The 12,737-nt window shown below is 41.3% G+C and overlaps 1 protein-coding gene across 3 annotated transcripts in view; it reads right to left on the bottom strand.

Annotated features, from left to right (window-relative positions):
- Positions 1–298: 298 nt before the first annotated feature.
- PRPSAP1 (phosphoribosyl pyrophosphate synthetase associated protein 1) overlaps positions 299–12,737 on the bottom strand; it is a 61,657-nt gene continuing 49,218 nt past the window's right edge. For all 3 annotated transcript variants that reach the window (XM_006136477.4, XM_006136475.5, XM_006136479.4), the window contains exons 9-11: positions 6,177–6,247; positions 5,303–5,449; positions 299–4,090 (exon numbers count right to left, since the gene is read on the bottom strand). In XM_006136477.4, coding sequence (XP_006136539.1) covers positions 3,932–4,090; positions 5,303–5,449; positions 6,177–6,247 — 377 coding nt within the window. In that variant the 3' untranslated portion in view covers positions 299–3,931. The remainder of the gene's footprint in view (positions 4,091–5,302; positions 5,450–6,176; positions 6,248–12,737) is intronic.

The following is a 12,737-nucleotide window of genomic DNA, read 5'->3' on the forward strand; positions in this document are numbered from 1 at the left end:
CACTGCTGCCTCTGATACAGAAGCAGCAGTGCAGGAGAGGCAGGAGCCAGTGTTCTCAGGGATCCAGCTTTTAAGACAGCTCCTGTGGAGCCACCTCTCCCATCCCCAGTCGAATTCCTATAAGCACAGGTGTCCACGGTGCTACCTCTCCCTCCCCCACTCCATGTGGAAATGTGTAACCGCTGAAAATTTCAGCGGTTACACATTTAGGGAAAAAAACCTGCTTTTTAATACTCTACTCAGCAGGCTTGTGTCTGGGCCATTGGAGTACTTTTTGCAATAAATTGCAGAGAAAAGCTCAACTGAGAATGTAGAGTTTATTAGCATCAACACTGGGAGTTTCTCTATGGCTTTCTAACAGACACAGCCAAGAGGGCATTTTTCCCCCCAAAGAAAATAGCTAATAGCATACTCTAGATCAGACAGATATATGCCAACTATACAGCTTGTCTTCACTCTGCCCTGGGCAGGAAATATGAATGAACTTAAAATATATCTGCAAGAAAGAGGTGCCCCAAGGCTTTCATTATCTTCTCCTCTGTCCTTTTCTCACTTCAGTGCAGACTGCAAAGAGATAACTAGTTTTACAGCAGCTTGCACATAGAGCAATTTCAATGTGAAAAGTCTTCTTCCTCAGAGATGATCAAACTACAACTGTAACAAAAATGTTAGTTATATGCAGAAAGCAGATATTTATGTTCACCTAGACCATTTTGAAAGTTTTGAATTTGGGAGATAATGGAAGCTCAGTTTATATTGCTTTCTATCCAGTACTGTGCGATTTAAATTGCGCTTTCTCCCTTTTTTGAGACATCAAATAAGAGCATGGGTCTTCACTCTTCCTATGGCCTCACTTGAGGATGGTTTCCAAAAGGGGATTAAACACATTACTACATGGACTTTTATGAAATCATCACATCTTGAAGTGAAAAGCCATGTCAACGTGGCAAAATGTAAGAAGGGAACATAAATGCAGAAATTTTACACATACTGCTATATATTTCTTGAAAGTAAAATACTTAGAGAATCTTGGGAAGACTGTTTACATTAGAACCTGAGTGACTTATCAGCAAACAAAAATAAATGAGAACTTTTTTCCCTTCTTTAAAATCAATTCTCAATGTAATGCCATTGTATAGCTTTTTAGATCATTAACCTCTCTTTCCATCCAGGCACTCTCAACCAAGGCAATTTCCGAGAAAGTAGGCAGATGGTGGTTGAGAAAGGAATTGGCCGATTTGCCGTTTTACCAGAACAGAACAGTTACATTTTCAGGAATTAAAAGCAATAAATTTAGATCCCCTGTTTTGGTTTTAAGTGTCAGGATTGAGTTACAGAGAGAACACAGGAAATGGGATGGAAATAAAGATGACATAGGCAGATTGTGGTGCTATTCAGAAAGTCTTGGCCTGCTAAATAAGAAACTAAATTGTTCAAGACCACTTAAGACCCACCTTTAATAACTGGAAAAGCTATAAAGATATTCAAGTTTTCCAAAAGGCAAAGAAAACGGGGTGGGGGGTGGGGGGGGAAGAGGCCTTCATGTTAAAAAAAAAATTGACAGCACACATTGTAATGATGGCAGCCACAAGGGCTGGATTCCACGAAAGAAAAAAAAAAAAAAGACTAAGTAAAGCTCAATGCCAAGACAAATGTAGTTCAAGCAGAAGCTATACAAATTTCCACATTGCTCTTCTGATGCATTTTAATCTCAATTTGCAATCTGTCGTTGCAATTTTGGGTCTTGAGAGCACAGGCTACAATTTGGACTAAACTGGTCGGGGATTTTGTGGTATGAATGATTTATGACAATGGCCCAACCAGATTCATTCTGACTTGTGTCCCAGCCCAAGATCTGAACAGAGGCTAATCTGAGGTGAAAGGATAGCTGACTAACTATCTTGGCCATTTTACCCAGGTGCCTTAAAGTAGTTAAAAGGGGATATGAGGACAGAATGTTTTCATGTTTGTAAAACTGGATATCACTATGAACCGTGACAGCCTCGTACTAATTAAGAACAAGGGGACATATATGTGTGTGATTTTTTTCCCCCACATACATGCTTCAGTCAATCCCTTCAGTAATACTTAAAAGTATAGTACCATGTTAAGATATAACTGTCAGCAGCCCTGATGAGCTACATACACAGAGTTACAGTAATGGAGTATTAGTTGTCACTTTTTCTAATACTTTGTGAACACAGTCATGAAATTAAGAACAGTCCTGTATATTGCTTACAAGGCTATTCAGTCTGGAGGTACAAATCAGCAGCTTGATTCCAGTGAGAAGGCAACATGCTCATATCTATAGTTCAACACATGCTCAGTAGCTATGAGATAGGAAACTACGGTAGTTCTGTAACATGCATTTCACTCTACTGAGGACATTTTGTTTGCTGAACATTCAAGGCTCTTCCTGGACTCCCAGAATAAACATATGCTCTTTGACACCATTAAAATTTTTTGTACATTGGAGTGGAAGTGAAATATGTAGGTAGAAGTTGAAGGGCAAACAATACTATAAACTAACCCCTGCTGGACAAAGTAATCAATCTGCATGGTCTTCTTCCAACCAATAGCCTCAAACTACTTATCACAGAACCAAGTGGAAAATATTCTAGGTTTTAGTGGTATGCATATTAAACTGTCCCCCTAAATAGCTGATGTTTTTTGAATATGCCCTTGGGTCTTATTACAGCCCAGCAAAAGTCGTCAAAATTCACTAGGATTGCTTGTCCGGTCAGATACTTTTTGCCACAGTCAAGGATTTTTTGTAACCAGGGAAAGAAGCAAGCAACAAGACCCCTCTCTCTAAAGGCAAGAGTTCAATGGGTGTTTCAGAAAACATGTTGACAGCATCTACATTTTCTTTTACTTTACAAGGCTGCCCCGTAAATGTATTTAACATATTTACAGTAACAGGCCAGAATGGAAGCTGTCCACAGGCAAAAGATCCAAAATAAAATCCTAGACCTTTTAGTTCCTTGAACATTAGTTTCAAAAAGTACAGTCATATTCGAGGCAGGCATGTAAAATTTGCCCCATACAATTGTGCCAGTTTATATTAATTCCAGGCAACTTCTGAGCCAACAATCAAACAACAACAACAACCACCACAAATTGTGCTTAACTTTCCAATGTAGACAAGTGTTCCAGCAGGGATCAAATTATTGTCATGAGCCACTGAGTTATGACAAGAATCCAAGGCTCTAGAGATAAAGTTGACATGTTCTAATACTACAGTCCCACTCCTGCAAGTGAGAGAAATATATTTTCACTTGTTACCAACACCACCTACATGTCTAATTTATGTAAGGATTTCACTGCCATTGGGTCATTCTAGGCTGCCACTGTTGAGTGTACTTATAGGCAATAATTTCATAAAAATAAATCAATGCTGAACAAATGAAATTAGAAAAGGCTACAAAAGTTGGCACGGGAGTATTCTGCACATCAATTCTACAGGCAGCACACTACTTGACCAGGTTGCTTAAATGAAGGGTTCCCTTCTGTATTCTGTAGTCAATTCATATATTAGAAGAAGCATCAACATCTTTTCTCCAACAGTGCATGTGCAGCAACAACTTAGACTGCCCGCTCATGAGACTACAGCTCTGTTTTAGAGTAGTGGCTATCTTTCAAAGAGCTTTCAGGCAATTTGACCTTTACTTAATTCAAAGCCTCTCCATTTCCTGATCATAACTAAAACGTAACCCTCCCTGTAAGAGGTGAACAAAAGAGGCTGCAGGTAGCAGGGCTGTTCAACTTTACTTTTGCTATTTAATCTTGTGGCTTCAGCCTTTAAACACCCTAAATCCTCTCCCTAGCAGAAGAAACAATTGTGTTACATCTATAATTTATGGCATTGTTTTTTCATGCACATTTCCTTTCCCTTTGCTTCAGAAAACCCCGACAAGGGCAATATTGCCATCTAGTCATCCACGGTGATGTTGCGGAAGAGATAAGCCATGGACTCCCCATTGTGGATTCGTCGGATGGCTTCTGAAAGGATCAAACTGATATCCACTGTCTTTATTTTGGGGCACTGCAGCTTCTGAACTTCATGAGGAACTGTATTGGTCACAACCACCTGCAGTGAGACAGTAAGGAAAGAACATTAAAAGTGCCTCTGAACATTAATTCAGATTGAACAGCTACATAAGAATAACTCTGAAAGCTGTTTGTATCTGATGTTTCTCTGAGTAGTTAAAGGATTCAGGGTAGGTATGAAACGGCTGGTCTGCAAAGGTCGATCATCTGAAGAGGTCAACATCCATGATGCTCTGCATGATGCTTCTCCATATGGACTAGAAAATCTAATTACAGCATAGGTTCTTGACCACTGAGTGTGAAATATTTAATGGCTTGATCCAATAATGCCCCACAAAGGTCATGGTGGTCAGATGGGAGCAGCAGAGAAAAATACATTAAAGAAGGGCTGTATTACAGGAACACATGCACATGGGATGTGATAGAGAAGTGCCCATGTGAGTGGTTTTGCTAGAAGATATCAAAGAATACAGACATAATTCTAGCTCACTTTGCTACACTTCTCCAAACAGCAGACTTCACCTATTTTACTGGCAATTAAAACAACTGCCATAAAATTCAGAGAGGGACTGTCCTCTAAACAGAATTTCTCTCCCTGAGTATCTAGTACCAACAGCTCCTTTACTAAGGTAACACAGCATAATTTCCAATTGAGGCTGTGCTTTAGCCCCTCCATCTAGGCAGGTATTAATAAATTTGTATGCAGATGGGAAATCTACACAGAGGACAGACTCTTAAGAGGCCATATGCCTCTGAACTAAAGGAGATTTTCCGTTATCTTCTAAAAAAATGGATAACAACCCATTTCTGATAACTAAATTAAAGTTTCATTTAAATGTCCCCATTATTTTCACTCATGGGTCTTTCTTGTCATCTAGCAATGACCAGAATTATTTTCCTCTCATAAGTGTATGTAAATCTGGTGAATTGTTTCACTTATGGAAAAATGAACATTAGTCTCAGCTAAAAGCTATTCAGAGCAAGCAGACAGAACTTAACCCAAATGAAGTTTTGAAAAATCATCCCAAACCTTGTCCCACTCAGAATAGGTACTGTTATCTGCATGCTGAATTTTGTGATGGTTTTGTGATACCTACTAGAAATTGTAAGTCTGTGACGAAAATCATTTTACAATTGTGACAAACAGCTGATTGGATTCTTACTATCTAGAGGTATAAAGCTAGAGCATTAATCCATCTAGCCACTATCCAGCCTTTTCTAATCTCCACAATACAAACTGCGGTAAACACACCTCATCGACTGCTGATTCTTCAATTAGACGGGGTGCATCTGCAGATAAGAGCCCATGAGTCGCCATCACAAAAATCTTGTAAGCACCACGCTCTTTTAGGATATCTGCGGCTGCAACAAAGCTTTCCACATCATCAATAATATCATCCTGAGAGAAACACAAACGAACCCCACAATCAGAACCAGAAAGTTACCACATGACAGAAGGTGACAGATCTGAAGAGATCAGTCTACAGCAGCAAACTGCATACATATTTGAGGAAGTTACAGTGTCTACCTACTACTGAAGATCCTTGACACACCAAGGCAGACTATACCAACAGGAATATTTCTATAGTGTTCACCACACCAGTATCCAAGTGCATCTCAAAATTATTTAAATCTCTGCCCCCCACACGTGGTAGAGAAGGAGTTCCATTTTAATAAAAAGATAACGCGAGGCATTAAGCAGTCACAGGAAGATTGTGGCAGAAAGAGAAACTGAGCTCAGATAGGTCTTGATTTTTAGTCTTGTATCTAAAGCAGACTATCCATTCTCCCAATGATACAAAAACCCTATGCCACCCATCTCAAAAGCAGGTGAATGGAGACTGCAACAAGCGATTCCTATTCTGAGGTATTCATTTTTGAGTTCTGGTATAACTGGGAAGGAAAATTTCAGAGTCCATCTCCCTATGTTCTGAGCCAAATGCTGGATATTAACTGCCCTGAAGAGTGGTAACAAGAGGATGGAATTAGAGCATTCATGTTTTGACACTATAATGATCTCCAGTTTTTAATTCCAATATAAAAATCCCCAGTTCCATGGAGGCATAAATATTTAAAGAGATGAGACAGAGAAAAGATCCCACCCCACTGCCCTTTCAATCTCATACCACAATGATGGCAATTCTTCCTCCAACATCTCCAACTACGGTTATTGGTGGCTTCTCTTTGGCCATCATCACTGAAAACAAAGTAAAGCTCAGTTAGATTCCATACATGGCAGTATTGCTGCATGCATATATCCAACTTTTGCACTGCAGGACAGGCTCTGACTTTTTTTCCAATTAAACTTTGGTGCAGCAGTTTTAATATACATGTGCATCCCTTATAGCAATTGATATGTAGGCATTACCTAACCTGTAAACCCACATTGCTAAAATTGAAGTTATCACTTTAAAAAGGGAGCTGTAGATGATCTTAAGAGGACAGTAAGAGCCTGATTTCCAGAGGTATCAAGCACATGCACGCTGACTTCAACAGAGCCAACTGATGCTTAGCGTTTTTCCTTTTAAGGCCTTAAGTGTCTTAAAATTTCCTTTTGTCAACGCAGCTACGATGCAGTTGTTAGTCCAAAGTGTAGCTCAAACACTGGTGCTTCTCTCATCTTAAAGAGCTCTTTTGTTCCAAGAAGTGACTCTAAAAATGGTGCTGTGGGCTTCCACACTTAGTTTCTTTAAAAGATATCATCATCAAACCGCATGGTTTGCAAGAGGTAGTTTTGTAACCTATTTCCATAGCTAACAATCTGGGAATCGGACTCAATCTGGATCTTCTCCTTCTCCTACTCTATCCCTAATAAAGAGTCCTGCAGATCAGAACAGGCCCTTACTTAGACCCACATATGTTCAATACCCTCAGTGGCATAGATGACTGGAATTTTGTAATTAGTGTTCAAAAGAAGAACAAATAATATCCCACCCAATCTTAGCACTACAAATAACACAGAGTAAAGAGCAGTAAATACATGTATTGCTAAATTCTATAGATAACATATAAAAGGATCAAATCTGTTAAGTAAGAAGGTACCACCCATCTCCCCAAAACTTTCAAATGGATCTGTGGCATGCAGAAACTACATGCACCAACAGGAAACATTCCATCTTCAGGCAAGCAGTATCAATGCCACGGTGAATCATGTGCTGATATGTACTGTCTATTTTGGATTCAAAGAGAAGGCAGACAGCCATCTGCTCCACAAACTCGGTGTGGCCCCAAACCACTGGCAAGTTATTAATAAATCCCTCACCTGAACAAGGATTGGCCACCCTTGAGCCAACTACATTTAACAAGCCCCTCTGACAATAAACATTTTGACTTATAAAATTCACCCAACACAAAAGTCTCGAGGCATGTGTATGATACAAAGAGAATATATTTGATATATACATTTTAAATTGAATGAATCTGGGGTAATCTCGTTACTCAAATGAAGTAGTAAGGGAGTCATGCATGTCTGCCCAAGCAAGCCCAGACTTTCATATTACCCTATTTAGGATTCTACATGTGTGACACCATTGATGTACTTCTCTTTTAGAAATGATTGAGGGGTTACAGTATTTTAAAATAAAACTTCATTGATACTTTTTCATAGCCTTCCACTGTAAAAATAGGTGATTCAATTAACTATGATTCAACAGTACATGCCTCAGAAAAGTTAAGACATTTCAGAAACCTAAAAAAGATCTGTATCATATTGTTAGAAAATGTATGCACTTATCTGATCTCACATTCTACTAAGGCAGAAAAAAAAGCCTTATCCTATTACCCTTGCCCCCCAAAAAGGGGGATTCTAGGCTAATGGGTCAGTTGGGAAATGATTTGTAGCTTTACTGGATAAGGGGATCTCACCTTAAACTGACTGAAAACACCCCTCTCGCACAGACTAAGAGAATAGTCTTAAAATGATACCTAAGATACTCTGTGGTTTGGCATGTACTAGTAGCTTCAGCAAAGATGGCTATGTTGTCAGAATGTAGGTAAGGCAGATTTAGGTGTACGATAAATGTGATTTATGGGCACCGCAGTTCAAGTGTATACAACTACTACATGAAGCATACAAAACAGCACACTATAATGAATGGCATGTAAAGATCTTGTTTTCCTTTAAGCCAAATTTAACAAAAGCCAAAGAATTGTTTTGAACAGAATAAGTCAATCAGTGCTGAATTTTAGTTTAAAGTCTCAAGTAGGCAGCTAGCTTGAGTCCTGACTGAAGTGCTCATTGAAGCAGGGATTCTTTAGTTGCTTGCACATGAGAGTGCAAAGAGAAAAACAATTCTCATGTAGAGGGGAAGAGTAGGAGGAAGGGTACTTTTAATAAATCAGGATTAAGCTTCACAAGAGATAACCAGGGTAAAATATTTCAACTGCAGGCCCTACCACTCAGTTTTGATGAATTATTAATCTAGTTTAGATAATAAAACTTCTTGGTAGGAAGAACTGAGTAATTAAATACCCAAAGGATTACATCTGGCTCTCATCCCAATCTTAACATACATTCCACAGATGAACATGGCTCTGCTTACAGCAGACAGGCAGGGAGAATTCCTTTCAGAACAATGGTTAATAGTTGAAATTCAGCACTATTTTACTGGCAAACATGTGGCTCTTCATCTGGAGCTTGCACCTTTGAATACAACTGATAAAATATTCCTTACCGGTAATTTTATCTCCAAACTATGCTCAGTTTTGACAGTCAGCTGCCAATATTAGCAGCAATTAGTGTCCTTCCTTCTCTACATTTAAATGCTATATTTAAGCTTTTTTTTTTTTTTTTTTTTTTTTTTTTAAGTAGGGTAGGCAGCATGTAGACCTACCCGATTCCTAAAGAGCTGTTCTCCCTTTTTCTTGATCAATTTATCTCTGCAAAGAAAAGAAAAAAATTGCAAGCCAATATCCACCCATAACCACATCAAAACTCAAAAGAACTTTGATTGCTCCAATGTGAGGTAAAATACATGCCAAAATCATTGTGGTCAGTTTCTCCCTCTCCAAAAACCTCAGTCATATTGACATTTACAAATCAGAACTGCTGGGCGGTGGTGGCTTGAAAAATTGTGCTAAATAGTAAGTGAACATTTTCTTCCCACGTACAAAACCTTGGTTTTGATGCTGTCGAAAGAGGCAAAGTTAAGAAAGTAGGCCAGACTTGGATAGGAGTTACCCTGGTATAAACCCAGAGTCACTTCAATTAATTGTATTTACAGTGATATAACCAAGATCAAAGTCTGGTCCAAGGTCTGCAACTGCTTCTAAAAATCAGGAAGTTGTTTACAGTGTTTCTTGTATCTTTTTTAAAAGGTCATACACCAAATGGAAGAGTAGTCATTTTTATAAATATGAACATTAAAAATGTTTAAGAAGATAAATGGAAAAAACCAACTTGTGTAAAAGGTTTATTCCTCTGATTTAAGCGCTGGATACAGTTACAAAACTTCATTAAGCATTTAAAAATAATCAGTTCAACTGGCATAAGGAAATGGCATTAACCTGTACTCCAACTTGCCACTGTCATTCAGTGGCCAATACTTTTTAAGGAATATTGAGGTGGCTTCAGTTCAGAGGACACAAAATTCACCGCAATTTGTGAGTATTAAACTTTCATTCACCAAGTAAAATAATGCTGCATTTACAACAGGACCACAGAAGAACCAATAACAAATAGTTATGCAAAGTGATATAGCTAGGTAAGTACAGAGAGCTTTTCTATGCCCCCTTCCAAATACAGAAGAGGAAAAAACCCCACGTGTTCAATAACTTTTTTTTACTTATGATAGTCTGTTTGATTATGGATTTGAGTGGTATATTGCAGATGTACATCTGGTAGCAACCCAAAGGTTATCTGAATGATTTAATACGATACATTTTCAAAAGGGAGAGTCAGCAAATGCAAATGTACGTGCATTGTTAAAGCACATCATAGAGGGATAAATGCTTGAACAGAAAGACTCTATAAACAGCTACAAATATAAAACAGAACAGTCTTAGGGGAATGCCCTTATTACAGACTCAAAGATTTCTGATATTTGGAATGAGATGATCCTTTTTAGCAGAGCAGTTTAAGTAGTACAGTCAAAAGAGACTGACTATATCATTTTTATAATATATACCTTTTCCCATGTGTTGCTGAATCATACAGTGGGGCCTGTGATGCTCTCTGACAGGAGGGTAAAACATGAGCCCATATTTCAGTAGTGGGGCCTATGAATTAAAGGATATAATCCCATAGGGACTTGTGTTTGAGGCAAGAGTTGAATGTGGCTAAAGCCAGCTGGCCCACCCATAACTGCATGAACTATAGTCTATTTTTGCAGAAGTCCATCTGTCTCCATCTAGGTCTCTGGTTCCTACGCCCACTTAGGTCATATCTACACTACAGCTGAGAGGTGTAACTCCCAGTTTGGGCAGACATTCACAGGCTAAGCTCTGTTCAAGTTCACACACTAAAAACAGCAATGAGAGGCACGGGTAGCAACTTGATCTAGATCCTGACCAATATTTCCTCTACTTTTTCCCATCCATGTGCAAAATACATTTTGTTATGGGCACTGAGGCATTTGTTGATCTGCACCACCAACAGAAACACATGCTGCCAGTTGTGGACACTTTGCTAATCAGCTGGGAGGCACCTAAATCTCTCCTGGACAGCTGTCCAAGCACTCAGTTTACAGGGAACATAGTTCCTGACTACTTATCTAGGATCTCAGACAGGGCTGTTCCGGGGTGGCTAGTCTGAGCCTTAGTCACCACATTGCTATTTTTAGCGCACAACTAGTGCATCAATGTTGACCTGAGATGGGCATTACACAGTTGTAGACATTGCCTTGGACACAGATACACATCTGGCTGATCAACTAGCACAGTAACTCACAAAATTGCCAGTTCTGCACAGACGTCCATGCTCTAAAGCCATGGTCACCAACCTGTTGATTGCGAGGCCTCGACAAGTTGATTGTGAGGCGTTCTGGGCCCCCTCATTTCCCCCCACCTCCAGGAAGCCCCACTAACTACCTCCAGCGACAATGGAGGTAGTGGCGGCTTCCTGTTGGGTGGATGGAAGTCCTGAGCTGCGCGTCACTTCCAGTGTTCCGGAAATGCGCTGGCTGCTTCCTTGCCCCAGGTCTGTGGCGTGCTGGAAGCTTACTGGGGGAGTCCCCAGAGGTGCACTCCAGGACTTCCCTTCTTCGTGGGAGGGGAGTCAGCCCCGAAGGGGGCATGCGCAGGGGCTTCCCTGCTCCACGGGAGACCCAGAGGAGGCGTGCGACGGGGCTTCCTTCCTCCGCGGAAGGGGGGATGGTGGCCCCAGAGGGGGTGCGTGCGTGCACGGGCTTCCCTGCTCCATGGGAGGCGTGCGTCCACCCTGCAGGAGGCATGCGACAGGGCTTCCCTCTTCTGCGGGGCAGGAGAGTCCTGGGAGGAAGCGGGTGCAGGGGACTCTGTCCCCACTGGCACCCTGTCCCCTGCCCTCCTGGCACCCTGTCCTCTCTCTCCTGCCCCCAGCCCCAGAACCCTGTCCCCAATGGCACACTCTGTCCCCTGCCGCAGAACCCTGCCCCCACTGGCACTCTGTCCCCTACCCCAGCATCCACTAGCACCCTTCCCCAACACCATGTCCCCTGCTCCCACCAGCAGAGTTGGGGCCACATTAGTGAGGCTTGGGGGGGTTTTGGAGGAGTTATTTTTTGCATCTCACTTGTGTGGTCCCAACTGACTTTTCTGTGGGTCAGTGACCCCTGATTCAAACAGGTTCCTCACCCTTCTCATAAATAAAGACAGTGTAGAAACTTTTTGTGTTTGACATAGTATTTTATTTAAAAATGAAGCCTGGCAAACAAATCCTCAATTGGGGCCAAGCCCTCATCTGGCCACAGCATCATAACACTCCTGCACCCTCTTTCCCCACAGACCCTAGATCTGAGCCCATCATACCCTGGAATCCCTTGCCCTGAGCCCCTCACATACCCCAACCCAAATTCCTGCACCCTCACATCCACAAGCCTGTGGCTTGCTTAGTACCCACAACCTTCCATCTGACCCCAACACTGGCCGGCCTGGAGCCCCCTCCCCGAGCCAGTGTCCCCTTCGCCACCTCTTCCTGCATCCAGATTTCCTCCCCGAGCTTGCACCTCTCGCCCCTTCCCACACCCAGATCCCTCATTCCCACCCCAGAGCCTACACATCCTGTCTCAACCCAGCGAGGGTACAGCTAGACTGCAGGAGTTTTTCAGGATTCTAGAGATATCCCAGAAAAACTCTTCTGCACCCAGGGATGTGTTTGTTCTGCTTTTTTTAGTGGAAGCGCAAACATGCTCTTTCGGTAACCCCTGTATTCCTCTTTCCATGAGGAATAAGAAGGCTTCCAAAAGAAGGGTTTTTTTCTGATATTTGGTCCAATCTAGACAGGCCAAATGTTGGAAAAACCTCTTCCTACAGAAGAATTGAGAAAAGAAAAAAAAAAGCAGCAAGCAGCAGTATAAGGGTTGGGGATAGCAAGTGATGGAGAAGAGGAAAATAGAGAGGGCAGGGCGGGGCTTTAAGGAAGGGGTGGGGTCTTGGGGGAAGGATGGGGCAGTAGATCTTGGCTTGTTCTGTCATTTAAAAAGTGATCTTGGGCGTAAAAAGGTTGGAAACCATTGCTCTACAGAAAGAAGCATATATCTAGGTGAGTGGCT

The sequence above is a fragment of the Pelodiscus sinensis genome, chromosome 20 (assembly GCF_052426305.1).
Source record: "Pelodiscus sinensis isolate ZL-2025 chromosome 20, ASM5242630v1, whole genome shotgun sequence".
Lineage (NCBI taxonomy): Eukaryota > Metazoa > Chordata > Testudines > Trionychidae > Pelodiscus > Pelodiscus sinensis.